The 17,983-nt window shown below is 41.1% G+C and overlaps 1 protein-coding gene across 10 annotated transcripts in view; it reads left to right on the top strand.

Moving 5' to 3' along the window:
* The window catches only part of TRIM66 (tripartite motif containing 66), an 87,384-nt gene that overhangs the window by 10,156 nt on the left and 59,245 nt on the right, over positions 1–17,983 (top strand). For all 10 annotated transcript variants that reach the window (XM_073347482.1, XM_073347481.1, XM_073347479.1 and 7 more), the window contains one exon: positions 17,144–17,247. In XM_073347482.1, coding sequence (XP_073203583.1) covers positions 17,144–17,247 — 104 coding nt within the window. The remainder of the gene's footprint in view (positions 1–17,143; positions 17,248–17,983) is intronic.

Here is a 17,983-nt window from a genome sequence, read left to right as displayed (position 1 = left end):
AAGCTGGTAAGAATAAGCTTAGGGGGTCTTTCATGAAGGTCCCCACATCTGTACCCTAGAGTTCAGAGTGGGGAAGGAACCTTGACACCCCCACAGTAGATTGTGCAGATGTTTAAAATTTGCTCAGGTATGCTATCTGGTCTCCTTTGGCTTGGCTGCACCTCACTGCGATCCAAATGCATCCATGGTCTCTGCTGGGGGGTTCCTTGTGTTTAGTTTTCCTTCCTTGAAAAAGCTCCCTTGTGGCGCCTGTATATTGTTCAGTTCTTCATCATATAATCCTCCCTCTCCTGTCTTACAGGCTTTGCTGAGAAATGAAATAGTTAATTTTAATTTTTTTTATCATCAGGTATCTGAGTTAGCACCCTTTGAGATGTTATGATGTCAGGTTCTACAACATAGGTAGATGTCTGTGTGTCAGTTATACTCAGGTCATGTTTTCAAGATTAAATTAGCAACCATAACAGCTAGAGACTGTTTTTTTAATGAAAGCTTAGATTCTGAACCATAAGAAGGCAGCATGAAAAAGGTGCTGACACACCATGCTAGCATGTACTGATTGAGTTTAAGCCCTGGTTACATTTCTGTTTTGTGACTTTAGGCAAGCTGTGTGTTTCCATTTGTAAAATGAGAGTGATACTTACCCACCTCTGTAAAGTGCTTTGAAATGAATAGATGAAAAGCCTTCTAGAAGTTGAAAATTTCAATAATAATTTTTATTACTATTAAATCTTTGTTTGAATTCATCCTGTGGAATGACTTTTATTTTCTGTGAAACCATGTAAATAAATTGTGCATGATATCATTGGGTTTCCATGACTTGTATAATAATATTTATGGCAAAATTATTACAGAGCTAGCCTACAAATTGTACTCCTGTGGTCATTCTGTGCCAAAAAATAAACAATTCTGTGCACAATGTTTTAAAATTCTGCAAATTTTATTTGTCAAAATGACACTACATAATCATGTCACTTTCAATTATTTTGGTAATTTATTTCAAAATACCAGTCAGCGAGTATGTCTGTAACAATACAGACACACAATTTCCCCCCCAGGAGTAGAGAGTTAAAGAAACCCCTATGACAACCCATTTCCTGTTTCTCTGTCCCGTTCTCTCGTTTCCCGAGCCCAGCCGAGGGGCCAGACACCCACAACCTCCACTCTTCCCCCCCACCCCCGAGGCCAACTGTAGGGCGCCCCCCAGCTAATACACCCGAGCCCAGCTGCGGGTTCCCCCTAGCCCAGATGCCTGCACCCTCTCACCCCAGAGCCCAGCTGCAGGGCCTCCCCTTGCCCACATACCCACACTCTTCCCCCCCAGAGCCCAGATGTGGCTCCCCCCAGCTCAGACACTCTCCCCCCCCCAGAGCCCAGGGATCCAGAGGGAGAAACAACCTAATGCTCAGTCCCAGGCTTGCGTGGAGTTTCCTGCATGCCACCCTGTCCTCCCCTCAGGGTGCGCTGAGAACTGCAGCTGTCAGGAACCCTCTAGCTCCCTCCTCCTCCTCCTCCTTCCCCCAGCAATGTCTTCTATGTGCGAGCTTGGCTCTGCTGGGTCCAGCGGCCAGCAGCACTGCAGCCCATTTCTGTGTGGGAAAGGAAATTCTGCACCACAATGTTAATTTCAGAAAAATTCTGCTTTGCGCAGTGGCACAGGATTCCTCCAGGAGTAAAATTGAAATGAATAAGTCGGAACTACCCACTGATGGACACTCTTTTGTAAGAGAGAACCCAATACCCAGATTCAAAAATGACAGGAAAATACATACTAAAGGTCAAGTAGTGAAGAACTGCAAACTGAACTCAACTAAAGCAGACCTTTAGACGGAGTCAACATGGCTGCTGTTGAAAATATACAGTTGTCTTAAACTGGAAGAGCAGATATTATGTAGCAGCCCTACCACCTAATGCCTACTTGTGAAATCTTATAGGTAATTGGTGAAAGGCATCAAAAATTTGCCTAACTGATGATCACATTAGCATTCATGTATTCTGAGCTGTCTTTAATGAGAGAAGTGTATTGTTCTTTATGAAACAAGTTAATCACTCTGTCTCCTTTTACTCTGCAGTCACTTTCAATATGAAGGTGTGGTTTGTGGAGACTACAGGTCCCAGCATGCAATATTCCATGTTGATTTAAGCATTCTTCTGGATTGTATTAAAATGTGGGTGTCAGTACAGCTTTTTAAGAAGCTATTAACTTCAATTTGGCCTGTGTTAGAGCAGCCAGATTATGAGGGCAACAAATAATCTTGTTTTGATGCAATATCACATAGTGCAAGTGATGCAATATATTACACCTGTTAATTCTGAAAGAGAATACTCATTTGTTTTAATTAGATATCCAGAAAGAGGTTTAGAGCCAGCACAAAATATGAATTGTTTCAAAAGGGGGAGGGAAGAAAACCTCATCAAGAAGCATGGAAAAGCATCTCTGCTGTCCGCAGGCTTCTAATTTGGTCCATTTAAATGAATTTTGGGGAATTTGGCTCATCTCACTCTGTGGTTCAGCTGCCAGACCCAAAAGGCAAGCAAAGCAGTTGGGTTTTGTTAGATAAATATGAACCTGTAAAATAGGGGGAGTTTTCTTTAAAACTGTTTCCTATAGCCTATAATTGGATCTCTAAGGAAACCATGAACCATGCCAGCAGCTCTGAGCATTAGCTAATGATCTCTGAGAATAATTATCCTGGTATTTGCACTTCTTGCCTTACCCTCTTTCCCCTCAACAATGTCTGGACAGCAGGTAGAAATGTGATGGGTATGATATGCCTGCTGCCTGTTTCTTTATGATCAGCAATTTTTAGAACAATCGGAGATTAATTGTCAGTTCTGATTTATTAAGCAGACACTTGAGCTGAGCTTTTCTTGTGTTAAAGCCTGACCTAGGGCTGGAGTTGGAGGGCCTTGAAACAAAACTGTAAGTTGAGTCCTGTGATACTCAGTTTAGAAGTGGTGGATCTACAGTTTAAAATCAGCCAGGGTCTCTGTGCTTGGTGAGGAGATGTAGACGTGGCCAGTTATTCATGGATTACTGCAATTTACTGTATTTGTAGCAAAATTTGAAGGGCACTCTGACACATCAGCTCTTTATTCATGGGTATTTCTCTCAGGGAGCATATGGCACTTGTAGTCAAAAGACTACACTGGCCTCCAGTTAATCTCTGGGTCCAATTCAGGGTGTCAATTTTGATTCATAAATTTCATTATGGTGTAGGTACTGTGTACCTTGGAGACTACTCTCTCCTTATATCTTATACTGGCCGTTGAGATCCACTGGGTAACTTGATTTGTATATCTGAAGTTTCGTTATTCTCTGGAATTCCCTCTCCATGTCATGTGTCAGAGTCCATGTTTGTTGAGCTCCAGGCATACTTCAAGGCCTGTGTGTTACCTGTGGCAAGGGGGGTGTTTGGTATTGTTTGTCTGAATGCTGATTTTAAAACTCCATATGTGGGATTTAGATATCCAGTTTAGGTGTTTGTGTTTGAATATTGGGCCCACTGACTGCTTTCTTGTGTTCATTAGTATGACTGTTCTATGCACCTTCAATTTAGTTACTATTGCTGAGGTGAGTGACATAGCTGACTTGAATTTGCAGGATCTGCGATCCATGAAAAAGGAGCAAACACAGTGTGGCAAATTGAGAACATCTCTCAGAGAAGAGAGGTGTTTTTATAACTCCAGTGGGTGCATGCATTGTGCCTTCTTCATGGTAGCTTCCATGGTGCTTTTCTTCATGCTCCGTAGTACACCATGAAGGAATGATGGAACAGTTTCAGGGCTGCAGCAGTGTTATTTCTTCATGTACATCATCTGAAGAAGACTTTTCTGAGAATGACTTCAAAACAGAGTGGCCCTCACTGGTCTTGTAGTGCCTGCTAGTAGGTCAGATATATTGAGAAATAGCTATGAGTGCATGTATCTGGAATTTCAGTGTTGGCTTATTAGGTAGCCTATCCCACAACTCATGAAGAAATTGGGTTCAAGTCCAATCTTAGGATCCTTGTTGGCATCCCTGAAATTATTAGCCTCTGTGACATCATAATCCGCTGCACATCAATGAATTGTGATGTCATAAGTAGAAGATTAATTATTTCAATTGATTAGTAAACAGGAGAAGCTACTGAACTCCTAGGAAAAAGATCAGATTTTAATGCAAATGTTCCTATCTCCTTGCCAGAGTAAATTACATATAAACAACATGGGGTTCTCAGCAACCCTTTACCCATGAAAGAGATTCAGCTTCTGTTTCTAGAAGTTTTGGGAGAAATAATGGGCCTGATTCAGATATAGTGGTTGCATGATTTCTTGAAATGCAGATTCTGTTGTTTGAATCCTATAATTCTGTGTTGGATTACTATTTAGATACAGCTGTTGCATCATTCTTCATATGTATAAACAGTGAGTCTCTAGGGCAATGCTTTCCTTCACCAACGATGCCGTAATAATGATACATTTAAATGAGCTGTCTGTAAAGTACAGGTTTCTGAAACAAATGAACCTTGTTTGTTTATAGGTAATGTTGAGAGATGAAGTCTAGAAAGATTTGTAGGGAATAGTCTGCAGAGGGTACGCTGAGAGTGAATGGCTTTGTGATATTCATTTAGCTGAAGCAGAGAGACTCCTATTTCTTTCCTTCTGAGCACCTATTAAAAGTTACTCTGAGGTTTGAAAGACAATCCAACAAGAAAGAGAGTGGATGCTGTTATTGTCTTACAGTGTGATCTGTATTTCAACACTTCTGGAAAAATACAGCCAAGAAAACTTTAAAAAGGCCTAAAAGCATCTCAGGTGAGAGCAAGAAATAAACCGGGAGGAAAATAAGGTGGATCTTGGGTGTGTGCCTTCTAATAACCCACCTCTTATCCTGACCTTGCTACTTTGTGAATGTTTCTTGAGTGAAGAAGGGAAAGCAGTTCCAGATGCTAAGCAGAAAGGTCTAATCACTTTCTTTCATCATCAAATGATACTGTACAGAAAAGGCTGTTGCTAGGGGGTACTATGTATGGACTTCTGCTTAATAACAACCCATTTCCTGTGCTTAGTGACTTTGATTTGTGCACCTTTTCAGGTGACTGTTTATCCAGAGGACAGGTAAGCAAACATGAGTTGCTTTGTTTTCTTTTTTTATTTAAGAAAACAGTGGTTTAGCAGCAATCTACATTTTAAGTATAAGCTTTGCAGCGAGATTTAGCATAAGCACTTTATACTCTTGAAGCAGCTGTTTCTTGTCTCACTGTTTACAAAAGTACATACAGGCTATTTGTCCAGCTTGCTTAATTTCATTATAATTAGTTTGGATAACCATTCTATAGTGTATTTTTAATGTCAAGAATAGTTGAGCTTTTTTAGAATGCATATGAGGAGAGTGTTGAGCATTTCTACAGTGTACTCTTTAATATATATAAAAAGTATCACAAGTGAAGTCCCATTATTTGAACTGAACACATTCAGCAAGATGCAAATATGTCTATCATGAAGGACAAGAAATCTTAATCATGAATTTCAAGAATAGCCCATGATCTGTTAGGGAGATATTTAGGCCATTAGCAATGCATATTGGCAGCTGCATAAGTCGAAGAATGTCCCCCGTACAGTATTGCCATGTATCTAGAATTTTCTGAGTAATTTCTTTTAGTTGTTCCTTCTACTCCTCACTTTTCTTGGTATTCTTCACACTGAGAACTTGAGAGTTAGATACACTTCTGAGATGCTTCTAAGAGGAGCTTCAAGTTTATAAGTCATGGTTACTTAACTCTCATTTAGCCAGATGTTTCAGATATACTTCAAGACATTTAGATGGTCAGAGTTCACCCACATTTGAATGCATGTCAGTAATAAAGATCCTAATATCATGTTTGGTATCTGGGGCCATATTCTATGTGACTCACATTCCATGCAACTGCACTGACTTCAGTGTCATGGATGGGGTATAAAATCTGGGCAATTTAGTGCCTAGTGGTTCAATTTTAGATATCCAGTGATTTTAAATTAGAAGAAACTTTCTCTGCATCAAAAAATCTGATTGTTCCAAATTTGCTAATGTGACTACATTTCTCAAAATAAATGAGGCTCCTGGACAGTCACGAGGACCATGTTATTTTTAAGCGTGAAAGATGCTGAAATATTTCTTTAAAACATTAATTCTGACTCCTATAAAAGAGTAAATACTATTTATATTTTGTATTTCCCTGGTCTCTGGCAGATGAGCACAAATTAAATTCATGTTAGCCTGCTTGAGGCCACAAGCACCCCATTAAGTGTAGGTGAATAGATATAATTTCTGTTATAAAATATTTGTGCTAACTGCATAATACTGGAATGTAGCAAAAATACATTATTGCAGTATTAACCCATTTTACAGTATGACAGATCTGCATGAAATGGCCCTTGACATGGAAATACCTTAAGCACTGCTTTTGCTAGCCAGCCAGTAAAAATTCCCAGTGTGTCATGTATAGTCCAGGATATGCACCACCATAACATCCAAGTGGAATAATGGCTTTGGGGGCAGCTCTCATTAAACTCCATGCATTTTCCCATTTCTAGAAACTGCTCTGCTGATTGACTTTCTTCTGAGTCATTGTGAGAAGCATTCTGTAGCCCTAAGCCACTGTCTTGCTAACTGTTTAAGGCATGAATACAGTCTAGTGGTTCTTAACCTATTTACCATTGTGGGCCACATATGCAGCTCTCCACACACTATATATACTACCTGTATGGCCCTGAGGTTGCTTTGGCTGTGGGTTGAGAACCATTGGTCTGGAATTTACAGTTTTTACACTGATTGGGCTGCAGTATTGTGTGTAAGGAACTGGTTCAAAGTCTCCAAGGGCCAGATCCAATTCATGGAAAGATTCCCATTGACTAGAATAGTATTAGAGCAGGAACCCATGTGTGTCTTAAAAAAATTACCTGCAAAGTACATTTTCTGTTCCAGACTTATTAATCAATGTTTATTTGCTTCTTCACTCACGTTGCTGTTGCTAAAACAAAAACTTGTGGCAGATGCCATCTGAAGGCCTCACATGACCATTTGAAAGCTAGCTCTGAGCCTAGCAACCACCCATACTGCAATTCACAGGTGTTCCCCGCCTGCGCCAATGGTAATGGCTTGGGAGAGCTGTGGTAATGGCATTGTACCCATAGCATAGATTGCCTTAGGTATGCCTGTGCACCTGTTATATTTGCACATATCTCTAGAGAGCAGAGTTGTTAATGGTTTACGTAAAAGGTGCACATAGAAATTTTATTTCTGATAAGCAGGGAAAGATTCCACCATCACGGATAGGACAATATCATTTTGATATACTGCCCTGGTACTAAGGCAATTAGCTACAATTGTCAGAGATAAATAGATAAAACATGAAATAAAATAATGTAACTAATAGCCAAAAAAGCAAAACAAGGACAGTGCTATGGAACTAGGATGTTGTGAAATGTTATGTTTTAAATATGTGTGGAATTGTAGTTATATTTTGTCTTTTTTAAATTCCAATCCTTTTTTTAAAGTGGCTATTTAATTTTTGGACAAAATCCGACCTCAGGCCACCTGAAGAGGATAACTGTGCTTGTAATAGTTCTGTGGAAAGAATGATTAATAACTGACTTTTGGGTCCATTCTTCTCATGATATAAATGGGAGATTTTCACAAAGATGTTCCCACAAACATCAAAAGATGGTACTCTTTATTTCTGACAGCTGTTGGTCCTCCTTTAACTTTCTATATGGAGAATGCCAGTCATTAGGCAGTCTGGTAAGTTTTGCAGCTGGAAGAGTCCTCTGTGTAAAAATATTGATCTGTGATGAAATGTCATATGTAAACGGGAATAGTAAATGAATAGCGGGTGTAGATGTTTACAGAGTAATGTGAAGCACTCATGTTTGCTACAGCATTTGTTGTGGCAAATAAAAGTTCACATAGAATACATAAAAAGAAAAAGAGTACTTGTGGCACCTTAGAGACTAACAAATTTATTTGCGCGTAAGCTTTCGTGAGCTACAGCTCACTTCATCGGATGCATTCAGTGGAAAATACAGTGGGGAGATTTATATACAAAGAGAACATGAAATAATGGGTGTTACCATACACACTGTAACCAGAGTGATCACTTAAGGTGAGTGTTACCATCAGGAGAGCTGGGGGGGGGGAGAGGGAGGAGGGAGACGGGACCTTTTTTAGTGATAATCAAGTTGGGCCATTTCCAGCAGTTGACAAGAATGTCTGAGGAATGGGCGGGGGGGGGGGGGGGGAATAAGCATGGGGAAGTAGTTTTACTTTTTGTAATGACCCATTCACTCCCAGTCTCTATTCAAGCCTAAGTTAATTGTATACAGTTTGCAAATTAATTCCAATTCAGCAGTCTCTCCTTGGAGTCTGTTTTTGAAGTTTTTTTTGTTGAAGTATTGCCACTTTTAGGTCTGTAATCGAGTGACCAAAGAGATGTGCAGGTGAACGAGCCTCTGATAGTGTGGCTGATGTGATTAGGCCCTATGATGGTGTCCGCTGAATAGATATGTGGACACAGTTGGCAACGGGCTTTGTTGCAAGGATAGGTTCCTGGGTTAGTGGTTCTGTTGTGTGGTTGCTGGTGAGTATTTGCTTCAGGTTGGGGGCTGTCTGTAAGCAAGGACTGGCCTATCTCCCAAGATCTGTGAGAGTGATGGGTCGTCCTTCAGGATAGGTTGTAGATCCTTGATGATGCGTTGGAGAGGTTTTAGTTGGGGCTGAAGGTGATGGCTAGTGGCGTTCTGTTATTTTCTTTGTTGGGCCTGTCCTGTACAAAGTAAAACTATTTCCCATTCCCCCCTCCCCCCCTCCCCCCTCTCCTGCTGGCAATAGCTCACCTTAAGTGATCACTCTGGTTACAGTGTGTATGGTAACACCCATTGTTTCATGTTCTCTATGTATATAAATCTCCCCACTGTATTTTCCACTGAACACATCCGATGAAGTGAGCTGTAGCTCACGAAAGCTCATGCTCAAATAAATTGGTTAGTCTCTAAGGTGCCACAAGTACTCCTTTTCTTTTTGCGAATACAGACTAACCCGGCTGCTACTCTGAAACTTGTCATTATAGAATACATACTCTCACAAACATTCTATATATAATGTTGCCACCACAGAATTCCCCCCAGGCATGAAGTCCTCCAATGCCCATTTCTTCTGGGTTTATAGCTGCTTCTGGCTGTTTATAGCTGCTGTCTTCCATCAGGCTTTGCGCCCCCGGTTACACCCAAAAGCAGTCACAGTGGTGCCAGCTGTATGCAAACCCCTCTCTACTGGGATGGCTTGTAACCAGCACAACCTGGTACTGTACTGTGGGATACAGGCCTGGTGTACACAGGCCTGTATCCCACACCTCTCCACCTATAACTGGAATAGGCCTTATGCAGTCAGACATGTAGTGGGAAGGTCTTCCTTCTCCATGCAAACACCCAGGACAAAGGCACAGTCTTTCCCTCAATGGGAGCTAAGAAAATATGAAACTATACACTTTTAAAATGTTTCTCTTTTATTTCAAGAGCAGAGCCTGTAAAGGAGTCATATAATTTTTATATAGTGAGGACAATTCTTGGCAAGTTCTGTTCTGACAAGAATGCATGAAATTTTAAGTTTATAAAAAGTTTTGTAAATGAAAATGAACTTATTCGCAGATCTCACTGAATGATTCACCAATGCACATTTACACATATTGATATTGGAATTTGATTTATGTGACCAATCTCTGCCAAATTACTTAAACTGCAAAATGCTGTTATGAAAATAACACAAACCCAATCCTGGGAATTGCGTACGCTCAACACCTTGTAATATCAGGCCTGTGATCAGGCATGTTCATCTGGCAAAATGTTGCAGGATTGGGATCCCAAGGACAATTAACAATAAGAAACTGGAAAACATTCAAACCCCAGAAAATCGCTGACACAAATCTAGTTAATTTCAAAGGTAATGGACAACTTAATATTACATTATTCTATTTAGTCCCTGCCGTTTGTACACAACTTCTTAGAGGGATAAGTGGTGTTCAGCCATCCGAGATTGAGCAATTATTCTACAAGGCATTTTCTTTCTAGAATAATATTTTTAGTTAAGGAAGACAGCATGTATAATAACGTCATTCTGGTTTGAAGTCATAACTGAGTACCAGTCTAAAAATATTACTAAAAACATAAACTTAAATAAGTTTACCTCATTTAGCCCTGGAAAACATTGCCCTCTGTTATCATAAACTGATTGCTTGAAAAGAGATAGGAGGTCATGATGTCTAATGTCAAAATTCTGTCCTCACTTGAAAGTTAAGGACTAAGATTAAAAAGGATTTGTTGCATTAATGCACCACCCTCATCTCTGAGGAATTAGGTTCAAGTCCATTATAATTCACACGTGTATTATTTTGGTGGTTTCATCTTAGTCAAAAGTGGATGTGTGCCCTGAGGGAAAAAACACCATACAGTATGTCAAGAATGTGAGTTTCCTATTCCAAGAGGCCCATGAGTGAACTGGCTAGGGTTATTATAGATATGGTTTCAGAGTAACAGCCGTGTTAGTCTGTATTCGCAAAAAGAAAAGGAGTACTTGTGGCACCTTAGAGACTAACCTATCACCAGCAGGAGAGTGAATTTGTGTGGGGGGGTGGAGGGTGAGAAAACCTGGATTTGTGCTGGAAATGGCCCAACCCGATGATCACTTTAGATAAGCTATTACCAGCAGGACAGTGGGGTGTATTGTTTCATATTCTCTGTGTATATATAAAGTCTGCTGCAGTTTCCACGGTATGCATCCGATGAAGTGAGCTGTAGCTCACGAAAGCTCAAATAAATTGGTTAGTCTCTAAGGTGCCACAAGTACTCCTTTTCTTTTTATAGATATGGTGCGTTTTGAGAGCTTGGAACAGCTACTTGAATGGCAATGTTGGTTCCCAACATTTGTAATGACTAAAATTCCCATTGGTATACTAGTCAGGAGAGGAACTGAATGATCATTCCTTAGACACTGAGACATATTAAGAGATCACTGGTAGCAGAGCAGAGCAATTTCTTTCTCTCTTCCTGTATTTGTTGTGTTAAGTGCTCTGTCATAGTGAAAAGATCTTTCAGAAACTTGCAACCTGCTTTTGTTTCTGTGGGCAGCTTATTTCCTCCTTTGGCTTGACCTTGATTAGTGGTTGCTATGTAAAACTATTGCAAGGCAGTGTATATTATACCTATTTGAATATTATGTGCACACAGTCATTCTGAAACTACTTTTATTATTTTCCATAGTGCAGAAGCTGCATATGGTGCTGTACGCTAGGTAAGATGTGTTGCACAGATAACAGAGTCCCTGGCCTGAAGAGCTCACAGTCAAAAGGGACAAGTGGATAAAATAGATTGTTTTGTAGTGACATCATGCTTAGGGGGATGGAGGCATGAACAGTGAAGGTGGGCCTTACATGAGCTGCCTAGTCCTCTTACATCACTATACTTTCCTCTCTCTCAGCAAAGCTCCCATTGACATCAGTAATGTAGAATTGGGTCTTTACTATGTTGTTAACCACTCTAAATTGCAGTGTAAGAGAAAGCAGCCTGATGTCACCAATGCATTTTATACCTGTATAATATGTTTTACTTTGGAGCACCAAGGCCTAGATTTTCAAAAGTCACTAGTCATTTTGCATACCTAACTTTTTGGGTGATCAACCTGAGATACCTTGACAAGGCCTAATTTTCAAATGAGAAGTGTACTCTCTGTTCAGAGTGCTACCTATATGCTATCTAAAATGTTAGTGTGTCAAGAGAAGGAAGGTGATGGATAAAGTGACCAAATTAGGAATATTTATCAAACTGTTTGTAAATTAGCTAATATTAGCGGCATCATCCAAAATCCAGTGAAGTTAGTGGAAAGACTCCCATTGATTTCCCTGAGCTTTGGATCAAGCCCATATTCATTACCGGAAACCAGTTTCCTCCTGAGATTTGAAGACTCTTTTTGAGCATCTCAATAGTAAATAAATACCAAACGGAAGTGAAGTGAGATCTTAATGTACTATCTAATCTGTGCTTTTATAGTGTGACATTACACTCCATATTCTTTATGGAGATATGCTTACGATATGGATATGACATAACTGTGAGATACTTTATGAAAGATGGCTCATGTAAAATACCATTGGAAAAGTTATGATTTACTTAATATGATTATCCAATTTTTATGTATGTATCATTTCTGTATCTAAAGTTAGGAATGTGGACTATGTAACAATTACAACTGGGTGTGTATTGGGAAGACAATTACATGTAACAATTACAACTGGGTGTGTATTGGGGTATGGGGGGGAGGGATAGCTCAGTGGTTTGAGCATTGGCCTGCTAAACCCAGGGTTGTGAGTTCAATCCTTGAAGGGGCCATTTAGGGATCTGGGGCAACTATGGGGGATTGGTCCTGCTTTGAGCAGGGGGTTGGACTAGATGACCTCCTGAGGTCCCTTCCAACCCTGATATTCTATGATTCTAAGACATCCACCAGCTGACAGGCCATCAGATTTGATGAGCCATCAGAAGGAAACAACAAGATTGTGAAGATACTAATCTCTCCCCCTTCTGGGAGGCATCCTGGGATGTAACTGTGTCGCTGCTAGGTCAGGTGGTCTTGTCACCTGATACTAAACATTATCTTGGACTTCTTGTAACTTTCCACTAAAAGGGGAGGAGGGTCAAGTTTGGGAAACAAAGGATTCCTGCCTTATGTAAACGTTATTTAAGGATGGGGAGGCAGGCAAACAGGACTCCTCCTCTCCATGGCTGGTCTGCCCAGGAAGAAAGACTGCTAAAGACACTTGAAGGGAAGGCAAGTGGGGAGTCCAGACTGAGATGGGGGTCCAGTCTGAAAAGAAATATAACTGGAACTCTAAGCTACAGAAACGTTGCAACCTGCCTAAAATAACATTTAGGGTAAGAGATTACATTTTGTAACCTGTTTCTTGAGTATATTGAGCTTAGCTTGCATATTTCGTTTGATTTGCTCAGTAATCAGCTTTGTTCTGTCTGTTATCTCTTATATTCACTTAAAATTCACCTTTTGTAGTTAATAAACTTATTTCTTGTTTATAATATAACCCAGTTTGTGCAATTCATAATTGGGAGGAGAGGGGGCAAGAGGCTGTGTATACCTTCCTCCACATTGAGGGCGGAGGCGGATTTCATAATATACCTTTGGGTCTACACTCCAAGAGAGGTGGACACCTGAGTGCTGGGGCAAGTCCCTTAAAGCTGAGTCTTCCCAGAGCTGATCTCAGTGTCTGTCTTCCGTAGCTGGGTGTGGCCCTGCATGTATGTGTGCTAGAGGAGGCTTAAAAGCCTGGCTCAGCAAGATAGGTAAAAAGGGTGCCCAGGCTGGCAGAACAGGTGGGCGCAGTGATATCTCCGCACATCAGGTGGCATCTTGAAGGGGGGCAACCTGTCACATATAGCTCTTAAACAAATATAACAAGAGATTCTGCAGGCTAACTTCCAAGAGTTCTGGTTTTAATGTTGGCTAAAGAAATTTTGATGGAATTTTCAAAGGTGTCTAAGAGAAGAAGAAGCACAAGTCCCATTGACTTTCAATGGAATTTATGGGTTTCAGAGGAACAGCCGTGTTAGTCTGTATTCGCAAAAAGAAAAGGAGTACTTGTGGCACCTTAGAGACTAACCAATTTATTTGAGCATGAGCTTTCGTGAGCTACAGCTCACTTCATCAGATGTTTACCGTGGAAACTGCAGCAGACTTTATATACACACAGAAATCATGAAACAATACCTCCTCCCACCCCACTGTCCTGCTGGTAATAGCTTATCTAAAGTGATCAACAGGTGGGCCATTTCCAGCACAAATCCAGGTTTTCTCACCCTCCACCCCCCCACACAAATTCACTCTCCTGCTGGTGCTAGCCCATCCAAAGTGACAACTCTTTACATAATCAAGTCGGGCTATTTCCTGCATAGATCAAGGTTTTCTCACATCCCCCCCACCCCCATACACACACAAACTCACTCTCCTGCTGGTAATAGCTCATCTAAACTGACCATTCTCCAGGTTTAAATCCAAGTTAAACCAGAACATCTGGGGGGGGGGGGTAGGAAAAAGCAAGAGGAAACAGGCTACCTTGCATAATGACTTAGCCACTCCCAGTCTCTATTTAAGCCTAAATTAATAGTATCCAATTTGCAAATGAATTCCAATTCAGCAGTTTCTCGCTGGAGTCTGGATTTGAAGTTTTTTTGTTTTAAGATAGCGACCTTCATGTCTGTGATTGCGTGACCAGAGAGATTGAAGTGTTCTCCGACTGGTTTATGAATGTTATAATTCTTGACATCTGATTTGTGTCCATTTATTCTTTTACGTAGAGACTGTCCAGTTTGACCAATGTACATGGCAGAGGGGCATTGCTGGCACATGATGGCATAGATCACATTGGTGGATGTGCAGGTGAACGAGCCTCTGATAGTGTGGCTGATGTTATTAGGCCCTGTGATGGTGTCCCCTGAATAGATATGTGGGCACAATTGGCAACGGGCTTTGTTGCAAGGATAAGTTCCTGGGTTAGTGGTTCTGTTGTGTGGTATGTGGTTGTTGGTGAGTATTTGCTTCAGGTTGCGGGGCTGTCTGTAGGCAAGGACTGGCCTGTCTCCCAAGACTTGTGAGAGTGTTGGGTCATCCTTTAGGATAGGTTGTAGATCCTTAATAATGCGTTGGAGGGGTTTTAGTTGGGGGCTGAAGGTGACGGCTAGTGGCGTTCTGTTATTTTCTTTGTTAGGCCTGTCCTGTAGTAGGTAACTTCTGGGAACTCTTCTGGCTCTATCAATCTGTTTCTTTACTTCTGCAGGTGGGTATTGTAGTTGTAAGAAAGCTTGACAGAGATCTTGTAGGTGTTTGTCTCTGTCTGAGGGGTTGGAGCAAATGCGGTTGTATCGCAGAGCTTGGCTGTAGACGATGGATCGTGTGGTGTGGTCAGGGTGAAAGCTGGAGGCATGCAGGTAGGAATAGCGGTCAGTAGGTTTACGGTATAGGGTGGTGTTTATGTGGCCATTGTTTATTAGCACTGTAGTGTCCAGGAAGTGGATCTCTTGTGTGGACTGGACCAGGCTGAGGTTGGTGGTGGGATGGAAATTGTTGAAATCATGGTGGAATTCCTCAAGGGCTTCTTTTCCATGGGTCCAGATGATGAAGATGTCATCAATATAGCGCAAGTAGAGTAGGGGCTTTAGGGGACGAGAGCTGAGGAAGCGTTGTTCTAAATCAGCCATAAAAATGTTGGCATACTGTGGGGCCATGCGGGTACCCATAGCAGTGCCGCTGATCTGAAGGTATACATTGTCCCCAAATGTGAAATAGTTATGGGTAAGGACAAAGTCACAAAGTTCAGCCACCAGGTTAGCCGTGACATTATCGGGGATAGTGTTCTTGACGGCTTGTAGTCCATCTTTGTGTGGAATGTTGGTGTAGAGGGCTTCTACATCCATAGTAGCCAGGATGGTGTTATCAGGAAGATCACCGATGGATTGAAGTTTCCTCAGGAAGTCAGTGGTGTCTCGAAGGTAGCTGGGAGTGCTGGTAGCGTAGGGCCTGAGGAGGGAGTCTACATAGCCAGACAATCCTGCTGTCAGGGTGCCAATGCCTGAGATGATGGGGCGCCCAGGATTTCCAGGTTTATGGATCTTGGGTAGTAGATAGAATATCCCAGGTCGGGGTTCCAGGGGTGTGTCTGTGCGGATTTGATCTTGTGCTTTTTCAGGAAGTTTCTTGAGCAAATGCTGTAGTTGCTTTTGGTAACTCTCAGTGGGATCATAGGGTAATGGCTTGTAGAAACTCGTGTTGGAGAGCTGCCGAGCAGCCTCTTGTTCATATTCCGACCTATTCATGATGACAACAGCACCTCCTTTGTCCTTTATGTTCCTGTTTTTCTTAAGTGTTTTTGAAAATCTCATCCTTCGTCCTTTTCAAACTAATATGTGGAATTAAAAAAAAATCACATTAACATTCCTGGTCTATTTAAGCAAATAGTTCAGAAAAATATAGTACTGGTGATTTTAGTTCTCATTAATGTGTCAATAGTATGAGAATTCATAACACAGAATTCTGATATTGTTTTGTATAGAAAATACCAGTGTTCATTCTCCCCTGGAAACGACAAGAGAGTAGCCATCTGAATTTCATGTCAAGAAAGGACCCTGTCCTACAGCCCCTTACTCACATGAGTTGTTCTGCCTGGTGATTTCACAGCAACTACTCTCTTGAATATTAAGACCCCAAAAGTCTTTTTTGTAGAATCATAGAAATGTTGGGCTGTAAGGAACCTTGAGAGGTCAAGTCCAGCTCCCTGCGTTGAGGCAGGACCAAGTGTATCTAGACCATCCCTTGCAGGTGTTTATCCAATGTGTACTTAAAAACATCCAATGATAGAGATTTCACCACCTTCCTCAAAGCTTATTGCAGAATTTAACCTTATAATTAGAAAGTTTTTCCCAGTATTTAACCTAAATCTCCCTTGTTGCAGGTGAAGTCCTTTTTCTTCTTGTCCTATTTTCGGTGGCCATGGAGAACAATTGATCACCATCCTCTTTATAACAGCCTTTAAGATATTTGAAGGCTGTTGTCAGGTCCCCCATCAGTCTTTTTTTCTTATACCTAAACATGACCAGTTTTTAACCTTTCCTCATAAATCAGATTTTCTAAAACTTCTATCATTTTTGTTGCTCTCCTTTGGACTCCCTCTAATTTATCCACCTTTCCTAAAATGTGGTACCCAGAATTGGACACACTACTCCAGCTGAGGCCTCACCAGTGGGGAGGAGAATGAAAGGTTGTCGCAAAAGAACAATAGCTAATGTAAGAAAATACTGGTGGATTAACAGTTTTTATCAGAACTTCAAGAGCTTGTGTGGATTTGAAGGTACTCAGATACCAAAAGTGATAAGTGCAGCATAGAACATAGAATCACAGAGTCACAGTAGTGTTTTGTACTGTGCCAAAACTAGGCAAATGTAATTCGTTAGTTGATGAAGAGTTGAGTTTCCTGGAACTAAGCCTTTTGGTGTGATATCAAAGAACTGTCAGTACTTCAGTGTGGTTTATTTCATTTCCTGATTCATACAGCTGTTCTGTTTCTTCGCTCAGGTATCCTCTCATGTCCTGTGTGCAAACAGACGTGCTTCGCAGGCGATGTAGTTGAAAATTTCTTTCTCAAGGACTTTCCCACAGCAAATCCAGCTATGGCAAGGGTAAGTGGAGGCTGCTAAATAGGTTGCAGCATGAGTCTTTTGAAAACCGATAACCAGACTCAAAATTTGTTGTTTGAGTAGCTTTATATAGCATTGTAATTTCACTGCACCTCTTCAGTCATCCCCAGGGACTGAACATACTGCCTCTAAAGCACTTTTCTCACCCTGTGTGAAGAGCAAGGCATTAAAGTCAGTGGGAGCTTTGACAATGACTTCAGTGGTGCAGGACTGGGCTTTTGGCATGAGTATGTGGCAATACAAATCCCTGCTGCTAAGCCCCTAGGTTGGCCCTTGGAGGGAACTATTTCCCTTAACAGTTGTTTTGCATGAAAACTCTTTGTCAGTCACCACAGCACTAGCCACAGTGGAGCACAGACAATTTTGACTTGTTGCAACATCAAACTGAGTAGCACAGAACACAAGTTTCTAGTGGGTAGAATTGTCTTTCAAATAAACCCAACTTACCACCAAAGTTAGGTTTCTCAGTGACGAGCTAGGATTTCACTCTTGAATTATGTTTCATTCATTATAAAAGTGATGTACAGGTAATAAATGCATCTGATGCATCCAGCAAGATGCTGGATAGCCCTTTCACTCTGTGTTTCTCAGTATCCTCTGTTCCTTTGTCAGGGCCAGGTAAGCAGTGACAAAGGCTACTGGTTGTATGGTTGTCTCAAATTGATTGCTTCTGTTAAATGATAGAGATGTCAGTCTAATAATAATAACAACAACAAAT

The sequence above is a fragment of the Lepidochelys kempii genome, chromosome 6, assembly GCF_965140265.1.
Source record: "Lepidochelys kempii isolate rLepKem1 chromosome 6, rLepKem1.hap2, whole genome shotgun sequence".
Lineage (NCBI taxonomy): Eukaryota > Metazoa > Chordata > Testudines > Cheloniidae > Lepidochelys > Lepidochelys kempii.
The sequence above is the reverse complement of the archived record's forward strand: the minus strand, read 5'-3'. Positions and strand labels throughout refer to the sequence as shown.